We start from the raw sequence: 20,453 nt of genomic DNA, 5'->3' as shown, positions 1-20,453 counted from the left end.
GGGATCACAGGTGTGTGCCACCACGCCAGGCTAATTTTTGTATTTTTAGTAGAGATAGGGTTTTACTATGTTGGCCAGGATGGTCTCGAACTCCGGACCTCAAGTTATCCACCTGCCTCAGCCTCCCAAAGTTGCTGGGATGACAGGCATGAGTCAACACACCCGGCTCAAATTTTTTAAACTTAAAATTTTATGCAAAAACTGACTGTCAAATAAATATTTGCGGAATAAAACTGCATACCTTTCTAATACTTTTTAAACACAGTTCAATTTACTTTTTAGTAGGTAAAACCAGGCAGGCAGCCAATTAAGATAAGATGAAAAAAGGAAAATTTTTTTAAAACTGGAAGAATTTGTTGGGCGCGGCGGCTCACACCTGTAATCCTAGCATTTTGGGAGGCCGAGGCGGGCGGGTCACCTGTGATGGGGAGTTCGAGACCAGCCTGACCAACATGGAGAAACTCTGTCTCTACTAAAAATACAAAATTAGCCGGGTGTGGTGGCGGGCACCTGTATTCCCAGCTAATTGGGAGGCTGAGGCAGGAGAATCACTTGAACCTGGGAGGTGGAGGTTGCGGTGAGACAAGATTGTGCCATTGCACTCCAGCCTTAGCAACAAGAATGAAACTCTGTCTCAAAAAAATAAAAAATAAAACTGGAAGAATTCACATTATAAGCTTCATGGGAGTGAAAGCTGTGGTCATTCTATGAATCCCCACTGCTTAACAAAGTGCCCGATACTTAGTTGATGTCTAAAATTTTTAACAGTGATTTCTGCTGAGAATTAGGACTTTTCTGGTGTGTATGTTGAGGTATAGAAAGAGGTGAGATACCTAACTCTCCATTGTAGATTGTAGTTCCTTAAGCTGTGTACATATATGATATGTATAATATAGATATATATATGAGATGTACATAAAATATTTTAAAATGGTAAAGTCTTAAAGTTGGGAAATGTTTAGGATGACCTATATGACTATTTCTGAAAGATGAACTTGCTTTCCCTCCGCCATACACATGCATCAGAAATTTATTTTATACTTCTGCCCTACCACTTGTCTTATCATTTGTCCATCCACATCTTACCCTATATAAATACACACATACACTCAAATCATGTCTATTCCCCATATTAAATGCAAACATGCACAGACACATAGTGGGAGGTGAGTGCAGAGCATTTGCCTCTTCCATATAATTCTCAACCACTCAAGTAATAGTACATGAAGAAGTATTCACACTACCAATTATATCAAATTGACTGGGAAACTGGCTTTTAGATAATCCTCTGACTTTAAACAAATGACACAATCTTTTTTCATCCAAAAACAAATTATAAAGGAGCAACTGAACTGAACTAAGCACCTTTTTTTTTTTTGAGACGGAGTCTCGCTCTGTCGCCCAGGCTGGAGTGCAGTGGCGCGATCTTGGCTCACTGCAAGCTCCGCCTCCTGGTTTCACGCCATTCTCCTGCCTCAGCCTCCCAAGTAGCTGGGACAACAGGCCTGTGCCACCACGCCTGGCTAATTTTTTTTTGTATTTTTAGTAGAGACAGGGTTTCACGGTGTTAGCCAGGATGGTCTCGATCTCCTGACCTCGTGATCCACCCGCCTCGGCCTCCCAAAGTGCTGGGATTACAGGCCTGAGCCACTGAGCCCGGCGTAGATTACTTCTAGATTACTGATATTTTCTGCTCCAGTAACTCACCAGTTTGCTTTGTGGTGGATAATAGATGTTAATGTAAATAATTTTAATAAGTCATAACAGAAAACATCCTTGAAGTGTGACTTCAAGTGTCAATATTTTATATTTTAAACTACAATATTATCAATTGCCCAGAATTGTTCTACTCCCTTTGAATGGTTGTTTTTCTTGGGTATCTTGAATTTTTTAAACCTTGTTTTCTGTATTTTTATAATATTGTGTACTGAAATTAAGATGAATTTTATTCTTTTGCTGCTTCTTGTAACTATACTCAAACTGACCCCATTATTATTCATTTCTCCAGGCTTTCCAGCTTTAAAATTTCATCAAGATTTTGTGCTTACTCGTGTCATGTCTGATCTACTAAATTACTCAGTATTTCCTTTTTTTTTTCTTTAGACGGAGTTTTGTTCTTGTTGCCCATGCTGGAGTGCAATGGGGCGATCTCGGCTCACTGCAACCTCCGCCTCCCGAGTAGCTGGGATTACAGGCATATGCCACTATGCCCAGCTAATTTTGTATTTTTGGTAGAGACAGGGTTTCTCCATGTTGGTCAGGCTGGTCTGGAACTCCCAACATCTGGTGATCCACCTACCTCGGCCTCCCAAAGTGCTGGGATTACAGGCTCAATATTTCCTTATTTCAAACTCTATCACACATCCCATTAAAGATATATTTCAAATTCAACACTTTATCTTCCTTTTGGTTCAATAAATATCCAAAAATGTTTACAATGTATGTTGCACTGAACAGAGCTAATGATAAATATTGTCCCTGAAAACATGACTGTTATTTGCTGAAGTTCTGATAACCAATAGAAGTGTGTTTAAATAATCTCAAATAGATGCCATCAATGAGTTTTAAATATAGGCCAGGTGCGGTGGCTCACCCCTGTAATCCCAGCCCTTTGGGAGGCTGAGGTAGGCGGATCACAAGGTCAGCAGTTCCAGACCAGCCTGGCCAACATGGTGAAACCCCATCTCTACTAAAAATACAAAAATTAGCCAGGTGTGGTGGTGGTGCCTGTAATCCCAGCTATTCGGGAGGGTGAGGCAGGAGAATTGCTTGAACCCGGAGACAAGGGTTGCAGTGAGACGAGATCGCGCCACTGCACTCCAGCCTGGGTGACAGAGCAAGACTCCATCTCGGCAGGGGAAACAAATCACACGGAATATAGAGGCTATGTTTATACTAAATTAAAACTTTATTGAATAAAGAACACTCTCCAGAACACATGATCTGATGGACTAGGTCTACATTACATGCAATGAAGCTGAACATGACCGTAGTTTAACATGGAATGTCAAACAAATTAGTAATTTTCATTGTACAAAACTGTTTATGTAGCTGACATGCATGCAAGAAGAAAAGTGTCATACTCAGCATTTTCACCAATCTTCTGTGATGAGTTTTAAAAAAGGCATTTGGAGAAACTGGTAGATGTCTTCAACATATAGTTCAAATAAATTAGTTGTATGTGTACTACTGAAACCTCTTTCAACCTCTCTTGCATTCCAAATAAAATCTTAGTGCAAACATCAAAGTTGCTGGTCACTCCAAAAGACTGTTAAACTCATAATAGAATACAAGTTCTGAATTACTGTGTATTAAGTAGGAAAACCCAAGAATACCAGTTACTGCAAAATTCATTTAGGCACATTTAATAGTCCACTCTAAGCATTTTTTCTAAGTCTCTCACATTAATGACTAAAGCCTGTTTACAGTACTAAAATTCTATCATTCAAGCATCAATGATTACATTTCAGAAAAAGGAAATTCATTTCAGTAATAGCATTACTGCTATATCCTAAGAAAAGGAGAGAAAATAAAGAATCATAATTAACAAAACCAGTATCCATAATAGGATACACGGGGAAAAACATTTTAGGAGAAAAAAAAAGTGTGCTTTACTTGCCACAGCAGGAATTATATAATGTAAACACCATATTGGCCCACACCACAAAAATCCATGAGAAAGGTTCAAATTTGAACACCGTATGTGCATTATTTTCAAATCTGTGTTTGTGAGTTTATACTGTATCTGCTTGTACCAATACATGACAAACAAAACAAACTCTTCCACACACATACAAGTGATTGTTAAATATTAAGCATGGCTTGATTCCCTGACTTTAGCTCAAAAAAAGAAAAATGTTAAGTGACATCCCAACTGTCTTAAAAATGTTTACAGAAACCATTAAATGAATGTGAGTAGTAGCTGAGGAATGATGAAAAAGTGATGGTAATGATATTGTGCAAGTGGATGGAAAAAGAATATACATATTTGCAAATGCATGGAAAATCTTATTCTGTGGGCCTTGTCTGAATTTTAAACTGATACCAAGAATAAAAAAATATAGTAGCACAAGTCCATTGACACCTGGAGGGTCAGGCCTAGAAAGCTTACCTTCAAAGTGCAAATTTTAACAATGGAATGTTTTAGCAGGGACTTAAGGACAATCCTCTGTCTTTTTCTTGTTGAAAAGACCTAAGATGTTCAGGAAGTATTTATTCCTGGCCAGAATTATTTCAGTTTCTTGGTAAAACAAAAATATTTAGCCACAATTACCACCCACTCATTCACATACACAGAACCATTCTTAGGGGTGTTTGCGGGGAGAAAAAGCCCTTATCTATGTATCACCTAATGGAACTCTTATTTATAATGTAAGTTCTTTGAATCCACTACTTTAAATACCAACATGCACCTCTCTTATCCCCTCCCTCTCCACCCATCTACCCCATACACCCCCAGTGAACCTAGGTATTCTAATGTCTTTGTGTTTTCTAAGCCTCATGAATAAGGCTGTTGAGTACCACCTCCACCGGATCAAAATTAACACCTGGTGCACTTTCTACAGCACCTTTTTTCTTCTCCACAATTGAGTGGAATCTTGATGCTTTCAAGCCTGTATCTAGATCTCCAGGTCATCAGGCCGAGGTCTGCTGCTGGCACGACTGCTGGCTCTGCTTGAAGGTCGCTGGTCCACAATGGCTAGTGGCTGTAATTCATGTCCAGCAGCTAGTTTTTTAGAATTCTGGTTATCATCGGGGAAATCAAAAGGCTGTGCATGGGAGTTAGAGATGGTGCTTCCCGCCTGCCCCATTCGATTTTGTTCTGCACTGTAATTAGCCCAGTTTTGCTCACTTGCTTGCTTGTTGTAATTGCGGCAAGAAGAATTGTTTCTGTCGCCAGTAACCAGCTTGTACCCAGGAGGAGACATAGGTGAGAGGGGAGCGGTTGGTGAGGAGCAGCCATTGAAATAAGCATATTTTTGAGACCCACAGTCTTTGGCAGGGCTCAGCGTGCCACTGGTCGCATGGTAAGGGTCGCTCTTTCCCTTAACCCGATCCTTAACGCCCTTGAAGAAAACATAGAAGAGTTCAATGATATTCAAGGCCAGGGACACCAAGGACACCACCAGCATGAAGATGATGAAGATGGTTTTCTCTGTGGGGCGAGAGAGGAAACAGTCCACCTGATGTGGGCAGGGATCTCTTTTGCAAGTGTAAACAGCACTCAAGCTGAATCCATAGATGTACCACTGGATCAGCAAGAAGGCCACCTCAAAGATAGACTTGAAGAGGATACTGATGATGTAGGTTCGCAGCAACCCCCCTCGCATTTTCACCTTACCATGCTCTTCAATACCGTACTTGAACTTCTTTATTTCAATCTGCTTCAAGTGCATGTCCACATTGACACCATCAGTTTGGGCAACCTTGAGTTCTTCCTCTTTCTTGTTCAGTTTCTCTTCCTTTCGCATCACATAGAACACATGAGCCAGGTACAAGAGTGTGGGTACAGACACAAATATGATCTGCAGGACCCAGAAGCGCACATGAGAGATTGGGAAAGACTTGTCATAGCAGACGTTTTCACAACCAGGTTGCTGAGTGTTACAACGAAAGGCAGACTGCTCATCTCCCCAGGCTGACTCAACCGCTGTCCCCAGCAGCAGGATTCGGAAAATGAAAAGTACTGACAGCCACACCTTCCCTCCAGCAGTTGAGTAGGCTTGAACCTTGTCAAGGAGCTTGCCTAAGGCGCTCCAGTCACCCATGTTGCCTGGGCACCACCTGAAAGAAACAAAGAGACAATTCAAGGATCACAGATTGCAAATTACTAGTTTAACATTTAGTACCTTTCAGGTGATAGTCAAAATACTACCAACGGTTTCACGTATTTCTAACATTCTTTCACAAAAAACCAAGTGCAAACTCTTCCTGTCCCATTTTTGCCAACGAAGAAAAGATCTAACAAGTGTTTTGTTTTGTTTGTTGAGACAAAGTAAGTCTTAGAAGCAACAGATGATGAGTTGCAGTCTTTAACCTGGGAAGATGTATTGCTTGCTCAACCACTGCCTTGCTGTGTGACTTGAGAAGCCACCTGTGCTAAGCCTCTGCTCCTTTTATTTGTCTGATAAATGAGGACAGTTTTTGCCTGGTAGGTCTGTGTTTGCTAAGCAAAATCCTGATGTGTGTTATTCAAAGCATAGGTATCAAGAATCCAGGTAAGAATACCTATAAACACACATCCATAACCTTCTTTCCAAAACTTTAATGCTATTATATATCATTTTATTACTAATTTCACTCTGAAAGATTTTTTTTTTTAAGATGGTGTTTCCCTCTTGTTGCCCAGGCTGGAGTGCAATGGCACAATCTCAGCTCACCACAACTTCCACCTCTTAGGTTCCAGCGATTCTCCTGCCTCAGCCTCCTAAGTAGCTGGGATTACAGGCATGTGCCATCACGCCTGGCTGATTTTGTATTTTTAGTAGAGATGAGGTTTCTCCATGTTGCTCAGGCTGGTCTCGAACTCCTGACCTCAGGTGATCCACCTACCTCAGCCTCCCAAAGTGCTGGGATTACAGGTGTGAGCCACCACGCCTGGCCTCTGGAAGATTTTTCAATGGTATATCAAGTGTAATTTGTGCATACCCTGTATTGTTGTCATTTACACTTTTCTGTTTCTTTTTTTAGAGACAGGATTTCACTATGTTGCCCAGGCTCCTGGGCTCAAGCAATCCTCCTGCCTTAGCCTCCCAAGCAATGGTGACTATTTTTTTCTTAAGCAGTGACTTATGCAGCTCAGAAGTCAGCCTTCTGTCCAGAGAAAAAGTAGGCTGTGTGGAAATATACTCTTTTGCTACAACGTGTCATTATATGTAGTAACCTACTTTGAAAAACAAAGACTAAATACACATCACACTTCATGTAAAAAGTTCATTTTGTCTCAATACTACTTACAGCCTTATTTAAAAACAAACAAACAAAACCTACTTCAGGGTGTTTTCTCCAGCCAGAAAAGATTGGTTTTCATCTTTTCATTGTTATATACTTTAAAGTTCCCTTACTGGGCTTTGGACCCTCAGGCTATACATCACATTTAACTTCTTATCAATATCTAGCTATCTAAAGTCTACGCCTTCTCCATTACTGAGGATAAGAAAAAGATCTGGCCAGGCGTGGTGGCTCACGCCTATAATGCACTCACGCCTATAAGCACTTTGGGAGGCGGGTGGATCATGAGGTCAGGAGATTCAGACCATCCTGGCTAACATGGTGAAACCCCGTCTCTACAAAAAATACAAGAAATTAGCCAGGTGTGGTGGTGGGAGCCTGTAGTCCCAGCTACTCGGGAGGCTAAGGCAAGAGAATCGCTTGAATCCGGGAGGCGGAGCTTGCAGAGATCACGCCACTGCACTCCAGCCTGGGTGACAAAGAGAGACTCCGTCTCAATAAAAAGATGTAAGTCAGTAGAAACCAACAAGAATCCCCAAAGTTGTCTAGTTCAATTTATGCTTCTAATTGCCGATTATCCATTTAGCTGATAAAAATTGAGGTTCTCAGAGGTTCTCAGGGTATAGGAAATATTTAGCTATAGGCAGAGCCAGAAGAAGATTCACAATCCCCAGGCAAGTCTTTTCAATGCCTCACATTGGTTTTAAAAGTACAGTAAGGCTGCGCTAAAGCTAGAAATGTTTCCAGGCTTTGATATATACAACCTTAGCCAGGGCTGAAAGCTGGGAAGAAGTGAGTAACATGATGTGGCAGGCATAGGGAATATAGGCTAATTTTCAGCAGATAGTAGTAATTGGAGGGTTTAGAAAAGGACAAATTAGTCAAAGATTGTTTAATAATTAAAAACAAGCAAAGCTAAAACTTTGCAGGAGCTTAGTAATGAATTCTAAATAGAGTATCTAAAGGTAGGATTATTTAGGCTTCTTAGAAATATGTTCAGTATCTGAATATAAAGGAGTTTCTCTTCTGGTGTTGAACTATTGAGCTGTATCTCCTTGTAGGAAGTAAATGAAATCCAGGGGAGTCTTCTTCCTCAGTAAGCAACATTACATTTCTGTCTAATGACTGCATCTCCCGGCCACAGAGAACAAGAAAAAATGAAATGGGCACCTGACCTGGGATTTCCTGGACCGAACAAAGAAGAGATGGCTGAGCCATAAAGCTAAACTATGCACCAGCTAGATGGTACCACGGTATCATGGGTACATTTGATGACAGCCCAGGGACTGGTGCCAAAGAATGCTGAGTAAGAGTGGGAGGTGGGTGTGAAGGCCACAGAAATAACACTCCCCCAGTGGTCATAAAAAAGGGAGCTTCCCTTTTACTTAGGAAGGGTCATTTTAGATTCTGAAGTGACAAGTTAGAAAGTGAAATTGATGTATGAAAACAGCATCAATTTAAAACAGCAGTCAAATAAGAACAAAGGCTTGAAAGGCTGACAAAGACAGTTGAAGAGCCAAGGAAAGGCTTGAAGTGAGGGAGTAATTTAGCCGTGATGGACAGTTTGATGGTGAGAGAATGTGAAAGAAAAAAAACCCCTACAATTTAGCAGAAAATACTAGACTGGAAATGAAGAAGTATAGTCCATGAGGGTCAGACAAACAGAATCTTTGGAGCTATATCAATAGACAGTTTCTATGTGATGATGTGTAAAACTGGCCCTAATTCTGTTTGTAAAAAATTACAGTATTTTGCCAGTGTCATCTGCTTTTGCTCACATATTTCAATTGCTAGGGGAAAAATAACAAAAACAATCAAGTATAACAAGATAAACTGTTTGCATACATCTCATCACATTCATGCAATGATAGAGCTGAAGACAAACCTATCATATCTAGAAATATGACCAGGCACAACAGAAGTTATTTTAGCTAGGATTTCATCATTACTCAAAGTAAAATATGATTGTGTAGATGCTTATAGTAATTCATCACTAAGTTTATTTACATTCTAGTAACAAACTATAGAAATGATCCCTGAAAGTATAGTCTTTATTTACATTCTATAAAAAAATTCATATGATACATGACTTTCATATAATTTTGAGATTCTACAAAAACACTCCACAGTTCCATAGTATGTGAACTAAGTCATCAGACAGCTCTTCATTAGTTCTTTTTTAATACTCTAGTAACTTAATTGCAAAGTTGTCTTTTCTTTAAGCACCCATGCAGTTGTCATTTGCATTAATGAGTTATACTCTTTCATCTTAATAAGATATGAATTATCGAATTGGACACCGAGTATCCTGTAACATGTAGCTACCTGTCGATCACCACTATCATAGATACCATCAAATAATGTTTAATGTGACAGCTGCCCAAAAACAGGTAACAAAAATTGTTCCCTTTTTTTTGGTAGTTGCTCACTTTGCCATGAATCAAATTTTGGCAACTGGTTGTTCCTCCCTGCTGCACCTTCCCAAACTGGTTTAATATCTTCATTTTTCCAAGTCTTGTATGGTAAGTTAATATCCTCTTATAATAAAAGGGCAGAATCCCTGGCATTGATCTACAGACTATAAACTGCACTTTTATTCAGCAGGGGGAAACAGGTATATTTCTTATTTGATACGTGAGAAGACCAACGCAGCTGGACATATCACATATATTCATGCCTTCACCTCTAGGATACTGAGTTGGTGCTTTATATGTAGACCAAGGTCTGTCTAAGAGGAGTTGTGCAAAGTTCTTGTTAAGAGCAGAGTCTTAGCAGCTGGACCACGCTTTTTGCCATCTATGCACCATGTTAGATTACATTTCCATTGCTCTTCATGGCCCCCTAGACTGGATGGATGCCCAAAGCTACAGGCACTAAGTGTGACCAGCCTGAGGCCCCTCTGGCCCCTTTCCTGAACTGCATCACAGTCACTTGGCAGCATTTGTTAAAAACATACATTCCTGGTCTTCACCAGTCTGAATGAATCTGAATTTCTGGAGGTGGGGCCTAGGAAGTAAGGTTTTTTTGGTGTTTGTTACAATTCTTGACATTTCTGGCCCTTTCTTGTTCAAAATATTTAGGAGTGGGAGAAATGTCAGGAAAGCAGAAGGAACAATCTAAAAAATCCAAGGGTCTGAGTACCAGGAGCAGCAGCTCTCTGGGCACCCGGCATTGAGGTCAGCCTTGGCTCCACAGCCCCTTGTCACTCCTTACATCTCCATCTGCAGCTCCCTGAGAGCAGAAGAACTGAAACGCTTTAATTCAAATGAGATCTCTTAAAAATAAAGCTTTGATTTTAAATTACATTTGACTATGCCTTTTGCTAGAGCATGTGCCGAAGTTGCAGTCAAGTCTTTCCATGCCATTAATATAGTAATAGTTGTTAGAATTAAGTATTTTACTATCGACTTTAAATATTTTTCTCAAGAAGAGACAAATGTAATGAGTTGAGAATGGAGACTTAAATAAAGGTAAATAGGATTATTGAAAACTAAAGTGAAATTTGATATCCAGCATCTTTTTATGATTGAAAGAAAAGAGAAGGTGAAGGTCTTTAATATCTGAAAGAATAAAATCAGAGTCTAAACCTATGTAAGGAAATGTCTATGAAGTTCCCGATAAAATCATTTAATGGATATTTTGGGAGGAAAGGGAAATCATGTGTGTGTCTAATGTACTAACACCCAAAAATATTCATGCCCAAAAACTCAAATGCAAACCCTTGTAATGTTTTCTTTCACTTTTATAATAACCTCTGCCCCTCCAGTAAATGTCATTGAGTGAACTCAGTTGTCTATTCCTCCACACTTAAAACAGCCACCCTTAGCTTGATCTCAGCCATCAACAGTTTGCTAGGTTTCATGTCATTAGCCTGGTCACCTACTTGCCAACCTATACTCCGAGTAATCAGTCAATCTTGAGAAAACAAACCAACAATCAGCTTGGTTTGATGAGCTCTGCTCCATCCACGCAGCTCACATCCTCACTTGTTGCAGGTCTCACCTCATCAGCCAACTTTCCTGACCACCAAATATGAAATAGCAACATCCTTTCCCCAGTCCTGTCATTTCCTATTCCCTTTGCCCTGGTTTTTAAAAAATTATTATTTTAATAGACTTTCTCTCTACTTGATATAGTAAATATTTGCCTGATTACTATGTACCTCCTTCCATGAGAAGGATTTATTATTTGCCTTCCTTAACCGGAATGTGAACAATACGAGGGAGTTTGCTTTGTTCACTGCTGTATCCCCAGTGCTTAAAAGAGTAAGAGATGTGGCTCACACCTGTAATTCCAGCACTTCGGGAGGCCGAGGTGGGAGGATCATCTGAGGTCAAGAGTTTGAGATCAGCCTGGCCAACATAGTGAAATCCCATCTCTACTAAAAACACAAAAAAGTAGACCGGGTGCGGTGGCTCAAGCCTGTAGTCCCAGCACTTTGGGAGGCCGAGGCGGGCGGATCACGAGGTTAGGAGATAGAGACCATCCTGGCTAACACGGTGAAACCCCGTCTCTACTAAAAATAAAAAAAATACAAAAAAATTAGCCGGGCGTGGTGGCGGGCACCTGTAGTCCCAGCTACTCGGGAGGCTGAGGCAGGAGAATGGCGTGAACCCGGGAGGCGGAGCTTGCAGTGAGCCGGGATCGCGCCACTGCACTGCAGCCTGGGCGACAGAGCGAGACTCCGTCTCAAAGAAAAAAAACGACCAAAAAAAAAAAAAAAAAGTAGCCAGGCGTGGTGGCCGGTGCCTGTAATCCCAGCTACTCTGGAGGCTGAGGCAGGAGAATTGCTTGAACCCCAGAGGCGGAGGCTGCAGTGAGCAGAGATCACACCACTGCACTCCAACCTGGGTGACAGAGTGAAACTCCGTCTCAAAAAAAAAAAAAAAAAAAGAAAGAAAAGAAAAGAAAAGAATTAATTAATTGGGGTATAGCTACATGTTAAATGAATTAAATGGGGCTTCCACAAAAAATAGAAAGATACTGTGCAAAAAAAAAAAAGTTTTTGTTTGTTTTTTTCTGTCTCTTTGGGATTCTCTTAATTGTAGTTATATCTCAAATTTCTAAAGTTTCAAATTAATTAAAAAGGAAACTTCACAGTAAAAAAGTATTGTCATCATCTCATTCTCATACTGTTAAATTTTCAAGTGACAATTGCTGAAACAGAGAACTGTTTGTTGAAACAACATGCTTCAAATGATTCCTGAGCAGGCAAAAGAGCTAAATTAAGAAAAAAGGCTCTTTACAACCCCCACTGCTAAATTTGACAGGCTTAAAAAAAAAAAAGAAAAAAGAAAAAAGGCTTTTTAACAAAGAGCTTCCTGAACTTGTTAAATGAGATCCTAATGAGGGTTAGGATTCTTGTAGAACTGCATCAGGTATCATGCTTGTACATTCAGTTCACTGTTAGGTTGTTGCAGGTTAAGATTTAAAACACAAAACAACAAAAAAAAGAAAAAACACAACTGTGTGGTTGTCCCCTAGTTCTACAATGTTCTAACTCCGATTGTACCACACAATTTTATTGTAGCCAAGGACACTATTACAAGAAGAAATAGCCTGTTTAAAATCGTGTTTATTTCAAGAATGATAAATATCGGGGAAGGCTAGGGCTCTGAAGGGGAAGAGCAGCAGTTGATATTAACCCTGGTTAATGTAACATCTTTACATTCTGAGTCTATGCAGGCACTAAAGTGATTAGAATCAAGTACCATGGAAAAGATTCCCAGTTCATCAGATAATACCCAACCTTTACTTCCTTATTTATACCTAGATGGCCTAACTATAGTGTATCAAACTTACTGTGTGTAAAAATCTATTTATAAAGAGTTGCACATTTGTGTAGGTATTTGATGTTGTGAACTGCTTATTTTGGGGGCAGAGGGGAGGACAACATAAAAACACCAACAAGCCTTCCTTCCCCAGCTCTTACCCCTCCTCATCACTGAACTTACATTAGCATCCACTTAATGAGATGAGATGGGGATTGAGGTGTGAGGAACTCCAACCAAAGAGAGGATGGTGCATCCCATAAAAGACAATCCTCTCCCTAGTTCAACAGCTACTACTCAATTCTCCCCCAAAACAAGTTTCTCAAGATCAATTTAGGGCTACCAGAGAGAAAATCCCAAGTCAGAAGCTGAGGCTAAAAGCCATGTTCTTCAATTGTGATGTAACTTAATATATATTTCTATCAGTCCTTGGCGTTTCCTCTGCCCCTACTCTTACTTCCACCTCCAAATTGACTATTTTTAGTGAATAGCCTTGTTATTTTATAATCACATAAAGACACCCTTAGGGCCCTCACAAGTGTATTGATTAAGATAGTCTATTTTTTTCAATGAGAATTTAATAAATAACTCATGCACGTGATGCTCTTAGTAACAGCTCAGTAAAGTTTGGTTCTTACTCTTTAGACGACCTTTAGATATAGCTCATTTGGTTTTAAATTTTTCATCTTTTCTTTAGCAAAACAGCAACTAAGAAATGATTGACAAACATACATTTTCTTTTAAAAATTTTTTTTTATAGAGGTGGGGTCTTGCTATGTTGCTCAGGCTGGTTTTAAACTCCCGGCCCCAAGCGATCCTCCCACCTCAGCCTCTCAAAGGGCTAGGATTACAGGCATGAGCCATCATGCCCAGCTGACGATAAACATATATTTTTCTTAAAATATTATTTTAAAAGCATAGGGAAATTGGAATGTGAAATTTATGAAATTGTATAAGCCACTGATGTATTTAAAAAAAAGAGCTAACCACAGTTTGAAAATAGGTAAAAGACAATCTGTACATACATAGTTAAAAGGTGACTTTAGATGGAGGATTTAGGCAATTATGCTAAGAATTTAAAAAATATATACATTAATCTCCCACGGAAGAGATGCTCTGGAGATTTTTTAAAACTTGAATTATCCATACGGAATATTACATTAATAATAAACACTAGATAATTACTTTTTCTCTCCAGAGTTGAACTGGTGTGTGCGGATAAGCTCCCACACATCTCTTCAAATAACTGAGAATCCTGAAGATAAGTCAGAACAACAGGAAAGGCGGAGTGGAAGGTATTAATCACTGGTGACTGTCCTATCATTCCCTTCCCTGCGGGTATCATATATAAAGGCTCAAACCAAGCTACACCCCTGGATGTAGAGGAAAGAAAAGAAAGAATGCACCCCGTGTTTTTCCTCCTTCTCTATGTAGGAATTGGAAACATCTAAGTAACAAAGCAACCTTCAGTATCTGAAAGCACAGCCTTTTATCTGCCTCCTGCGGAGCATCTTTGCAACCATGTTTCCCAAGGAGGGTGTCAGCATTGTTGGTATCACAGTCGCCAAGGGTGAGGAACTCAGTGGCTGGGTTAAGAACCCTCAGAAGGCATTAGAAAAATGTGGAACATGTTTAAACAGTGAAGATAGTAGGAGCAAAGCACTACCACTGCATTTTCCCAGGTAACCAGTCTACCCTGACTTTGGGAAGTACAAAGCACCCCCACACTGGGGGAACAATGTTCTAATAATATAGAATCAACATCGCCAGGATGGAATGGAATGTACTGCCTTTGCTTGGTATAATTTCCAGTCAATTCGGCCTACCCAGAAGTAATTAGTCTTCTCCCCAAACTGTTTTCTGTCTAACTGGCTTATTTCATTCCTGGCGCTGGGGGGAGGGGAGCGCTCGCTTAATGAAATCTCTGCATTACTAGACGCTTTAATTTCCAGTTATCCTTGCACAAAAGTAAACATTAGGCTTCCTCACAGGGACACTTTTCACCGAGTTCAAATGCGCCCGATTTTCGGAGGGCGACATTCAGTATCTTTCTTGTCGTTACTAACTGGGTCGGGGAAGCAAAAGAAATTCAACCGTCTTCCAAATAAAGCCACGCTTCTTTTTACAACATTGTGTGGCTCTCCCCTTCCCACCCCTACTTTGTACCTGGAGAGAAAGAGAAGCACGCCTTTTGGGAGCAAGGAGAGCTTATCGATGAGCGTTATCAGAAACCCCCAGCAAAGGCTGGCTGGGTCACTAAAGGGGCAGGGTGGGCGCAGCGCTGCTACGACCGTGAGGCGCGCGTCTCGGAAACAGGCTGACTTGCCCCGGACGCGTCATCAGCTTCCCGAGGGTCTCTCCTCCCTGCCCTTTCCCCTTGAGCCGCCCCGCCTCGTTCTCGGGAAGTTTCAGGAACTTCCAGGGGAGTTGCAAGTGCAATTTAAGCACAATTCCCAAGGTATTCAGGTTTTCTTACCAACGCGGAGATAGTGGGATTCAGCAAGTTTAAGAGGAAAAAAAAAAAAAAAAAAAAGGGCTGGTGTGAGAGGGATGGGAAATTAGATTGACAACTTTAATTAAATCAACCATTTGTTCTTCTACCATTTGGCACCCAGCCCATCTCTCCTCCTATCCCTCCCACCCCGCACCCCGGGTTCCTTTGCAGTGACGAACTCGGACCTGAGCTCGATTTGACTTGTGAGGATTTGGGGGAAACGTCCCAAAACCGAGCTGGTTCGGGCAGCGAAGGCGCGGGAAGGATCCCGGCAGACGCTAAGATGGCAGGAGGCGCCCCGCGTCCGTCCGGCCCACGGCCTCCGCAAAGCTTTCATTTTTATTTGCTTTTCAGCATTCTCTGGTGCAAATACTTCCACTGCAGGGTCACGTCAAGAATCTAAACTAATTATTTTAGTTTGTAGATTTACACAGAACAGAAAATCTTTACCGGGCACAAAAATGCATGGCTGCATTTCTGATGAACAGAATGGGTGTTACCAATAAAAGTATTTAAAAAATTGAACGCTTTTAAACAACGTATTAGCGTTATCTTTGCCCTAGGAGCTCCAACTCCAAAGAACTGCCCCAGAGTTCTGAATTCTGTTACAGGTTCGAGCAGAGGGAAGGTGCGGGGCGGCGGGTGTTGGCGGGGGGAGCTCCCAAAGCGCTGTTTAAGAAAGTTTTTTTCCTGCTCTTTCTAGGAGCTCCTGTTTTAGGAGACGGTTTTGGAAAAGCACCCTGGCATACACTCTTTTTTAAACGTCTGATCTCTAATGCTCTGTAACTAACCACCACCCATTCAAGAGATTTCATCTCCTAAACTGCCAACGTGGTCGAGTAAAAGCTGTCTCTCCTGGGGGTCTCAAATCTTTCCATAGCGGTTGCTAACACAAAGTAACAATTTACTGTTGATTTTTAAAGCATAATATTAATACTCTTGAATTTTATACCTTTTTGTTTAATGGGGAAAATTCTAGGAAGGAACCACGTGGAAGTCAAGTAACCACGATGTTTTAACAAAGCACTTTGTCACAAAAGAAGTTGGCTTTGCAAAGCTATAGAACATCAATCAAGATTTCCATATGAAAAAAGCACTTTATTCTATGAAGTGTAGAATACTATAGGAAGCACGCTAAGCAAATTTGCACTTTGATTTTTCCGATGTAGTCAGTCAAATCCCCCAACCCAGGCGCCTAACCGCCCCCCCCCCCCGCCACCCAACAAATGATAGCACCTAGACTATTCCTGATTACAAAAAAAGACAAAAACAAAATAAAATGATACTCTAAAATGAAAAACCGAACATCCAGTAAACTAATCCTTTATTCTAATCGGAAAGGTTTGAACCTTTTCACCTGTTGCAATGTTAATAGAAACTTTTTTAACAGTCAAAATATATATTTGGTACAATAAATTTTAACTTTAAAACTATAGAAACACTTTCAAATCCATCAATCCATTTACAGTATCATAATTCAAAATTACATTTAACACATTTTAAAACTTTAGAAAAGTTTTACTTGTAGAAAAAGAAACTAATAGGTAACGTGTTCTCATTTTTTAAAAACTTACTCTTTTGCTTAAAAGTAGTGAAGTCACGCCAAGTGATTGAACTCCTTGGAGGATGAAGTAAAATGAAAAGGCAAGTTCAGGCACTCAGACCTGTCTATTTAAAGTTTAAAACTCCGCTGCTGTTTGGTACTTTCCTCACGCCTTCCCCCTAATGAAAGAAAAGTGCTGATACCTCGTAAAAGCTTTTTTGTAACTTGGAGCACAGAGCTTTTAAAAGTTTCAAGCCACTGACTCAACTGGGAGGAGGGGCTAGAAGAAAGGGGAGGGCAAAGGGAAAGGCTGGGAGGAGGTAGGGAGGAGGCTGGTAAATGTGGAAGGGCTGGGGGGAGAAGAGGCAAAGAGCAGCAGTGGGATCAGGATAAAGTTGTAGTTTAAATTTGCTGATGAGGAAAAATAAAAAAGCATTAGGGACATGAACGCCTCTACTTGGAGTTGCTCCTCACACATAAGAATCATTGATTACAGTGCTTGCTTCACCAGAAGACCGGGGATAATGGGGGAAAAAGGTGTATATTTTTATTACAACATTGTCTAAAATTTTTAAAGTAGCTTACAATAAATAAAAATGGTGGGGAAGCATATAACCAGTTCAAGCTTGTTTCACATTGACCAAGGTGTGTGAAGTTAGAGGTAGGTGTGAGTGACCTGTTTGATGATCTAATTCCCTTCCTTTAAATGTAAGCAAGGACAATTAACAAAGGGAATGGTGGAGATGGGAGAGAGACATTTCAAAAATTGACATAGATGAAGAAAAGTCCATACCCAATCCATCTTTCAACCCCTTGACTGCTTTGAATTTTTACTTTCTTTCAGTTTAGCAAAAGGCTGTGTGTGTATATACATTTTTTACATATATAGCATGTTTTGTTTGCCTATGAAATCTTGATATCTGACCTCTACCATGTCTCCAGAAATATTAAGGCCCTATTTATGCCAAGACACTAAAACCCAAATCTGTAGTGAAATGTGAGGATTTTAAAAATACAGACTATGGTTGCATTAAGTAGGTTCCCAAACTATTCAGCCCTCCTTAAAATCAGTTCCCCCTCTCAAGCCCACTAGAGAGTTTTCTGCCCAACGACAGTAAAGCTGGGCATATCATCTTTATGTGCTTCCCTATCCCCTTCCAAATGCTCTCCCTCTTCAGGGCTCTGCATTAGGGTTTATAATGGCCTGAGTCATGTGGCCTCAATCTTAGAGCAGGCAGCTCCTCTGAGGGCTTCCCAAATGCCATAACACAGTGTTGTGGTAGGACAATTCCTCATAAACAGGCTTCAGTGATGCTCCTGAGGTTGGACAGGAAATTTCTTGGCCAGTATTCTCTGGAGGGAAAGCAAACTCATCTGGCCTTCCTATTCCTAACACTTTTCTCACTCAGGCAAATACCAGAAAAAAGAAGGATGCCAAATATATTCTGGTAGACACCGTTCCCTAATTAAACTTTCACTGAAATGACTAATATAACATCTTTTGAAATGTTGCAGGTTTTTTTTTTTTCTTTTCTGAGACGGAGTTTCGCTCTTGTTGCCCAAACTAGAGTGCAGTGGCGCGATCTCTGCTCACCGCAACCTCCGCCTTCCGGCTTCAAGTGATTCTCCTGCCTCAGCCTCCTGGGTGGCTGGGATTACAGGCCTCCGCCTCCCAAAGTGCTGGGATTACAGGCGTGAGCCGCCGCGCTGGGCCCAAATGTTGCAATTTTAAGGAACAATTTTGCTTTTACTTGTTGGCTATCCTATTTCCAAGAGTACATTTTTCTTTAAATTAAGAAAGGGGAAAAAAAATCTTCTGGAAGTAGAAATTGTAACCTGACTTTCGAGTCTTCAGGTTCAGCAACCTATAAATGTTGTTTTGGTCTTGTATTTATATTGTTCTTTAAATAAATCTATTGTTTTGTCTTAACTAAAAATTATTTCATTGGACTTAGAACACATTCATGAAAATGATTTATTCTTTTTATCGTAAGAAAATACATTTCTTCTTTTCAAAAAAGTATGCTTCGTTTAATTTACATAACAATTTATTTTTGTAAAATTATTTATCAACTACAATTATAAAAAACATTACCATGATGCTAATTCAGAATAAGTTACATGAAAGAAAAGTTGTCATTGACTGTTTTATAATAGGATTTTTAAAGCAAAAAAAATTGTGTTTATTTCCGTTATGTTTTGTTAGGTCTATAGATGAATGTTGATGTTTAAATATTCTTGTAAAGTATTCTTTTCTTTTTAATCTATTACCTATGTGACCAATTGGAAATAGAGCTAAAGAACTTCCTTATAACAAGTTAAATTATTCATGGATATCACTTGAACTATTTTCTGAGCCAAAGGGATTACTCATAGCATGGGCCAGTAATTAATTACTTCTCTTAATACATGAACGTACTATGTCTTTTCTTTCTAAAATCATTTTTCCATGATCATTGATACAAGATCTCAACATGATTTCATGAAAATATTGATAAGACATTCTGAAGAAGCTTCTCTTCTTTTGGGATAATGGCACTGAAATGCAATGCTATGAGTAATCATGTGCAAGACAAACTAGGTTTTGCAAAAGGCCCCACAGTTTTCTCTCATGGGCAACTAACAGGGTCTCTAAATGACAGGTAGCAACTTCTATTATAACTCATACTCTAGCAGTGTTGGTGAGTTATATTTTTATCAATAGCAAAATTGTTCAAAAGTATCTCACTTATCTGACCTTAGAAGCTTGTCTCCATTGGAATGTTTTGCAAAAATTGTGGAATAGTTTTTTTTTTTTAAATGTGTTTTTCTCATATTCTCAGAAATGTCAATGCCATTTCTTTAATATAAACACTGACTTCCTAGAACTGTGTCTTCTCTGATTGCCAGACCTTGTCTATGTAGAAGAAATGGATGCAGCCTGATTAACACTGCTCTTTGGAGAACTAGAAACAGTTATTTACAGTTTCTGTCGTCTGCAGGGCTTCTTTAGGCCAAATGACCTGCCAGGCCTTTGATTCTGTTTTCTCCATGTAGCTATATATATTTTGCAAAATGCACATTGTTGGCACAATGGAGGGTAAGTTTTTTTCAGAATTGTGAGAAATATTTCTTAATATGAGAACCAACTCCTTTTTTGGATTTTTACCTTTGTTTCAAAATAGGAATTTCTGAAATTTTAAGAAATGAATGGAGTGATTTTTAAGGCCTTTAAATGCCTATCCCACATAAACTCTGATGGATTACTTTCACCTCATTGAGTAGCATAAACGTTCAAAAATAATTGGTGGCTCCGGATTAGACTTGTAAGAAGAGTATTGTAATGGGAGAGCAGTAAGCTATAGGAACTTGAAAGGCAATACTAGCAGAAAGAAAGGAAAGGAAGGTAGAATTACCATAACTTGATGATGGATGAATGGGAAGACAAGGAAGAGGAGGCTGTGGAAACCGATTTTTGGAGTTTTGATTGGGAAAATATTACTAACACAAAAAAAGGAAGCTCGGGGAGGGACTGACCTGCTGAAAGAGATACAAAGATTTGTTTGAAATATTTTGGTATGAAGAACTGAAATATCTAGGTAAAGACCGATGATGACAATTTAAAACAGGAGCTGTGGCGTTCACTTTAAAATTGTTATGGCGGGGCACAGTGGCTCATGCTTGTAATCCCAGCACTTTGGGTGGCCAAGGCGGG

At 39.9% G+C, this 20,453-nt stretch overlaps 1 protein-coding gene and 1 pseudogene across 1 annotated transcript; both read right to left on the bottom strand.

Annotated features, from left to right (window-relative positions):
- Positions 1 to 2,885: 2,885 nt before the first annotated feature.
- Positions 2,886 to 17,158, bottom strand: GJA1 (gap junction protein alpha 1). The gene is made up of 2 exons (XM_003827735.5): positions 16,791 to 17,158; positions 2,886 to 5,784 (listed from the first exon to the last, which is right to left on the bottom strand). The coding sequence occupies exon 2, from the start codon at positions 5,766 to 5,768 to the stop codon at positions 4,620 to 4,622; it is 1,149 nt and encodes a 382-aa protein (XP_003827783.2). The 5' UTR covers positions 5,769 to 5,784; positions 16,791 to 17,158; the 3' UTR covers positions 2,886 to 4,619.
- LOC112440147 (small nucleolar RNA U3) lies at positions 8,927 to 9,003 on the bottom strand (annotated as a pseudogene).
- Positions 17,159 to 20,453: the final 3,295 nt, after the last annotated feature.

Source organism: Pan paniscus, chromosome 5 (genome assembly GCF_029289425.2).
Source record: "Pan paniscus chromosome 5, NHGRI_mPanPan1-v2.0_pri, whole genome shotgun sequence".
NCBI classification, from domain to species: Eukaryota; Metazoa; Chordata; class Mammalia; order Primates; family Hominidae; genus Pan; species Pan paniscus.
This window is presented reverse-complemented; position numbering and strand designations above follow the sequence as displayed.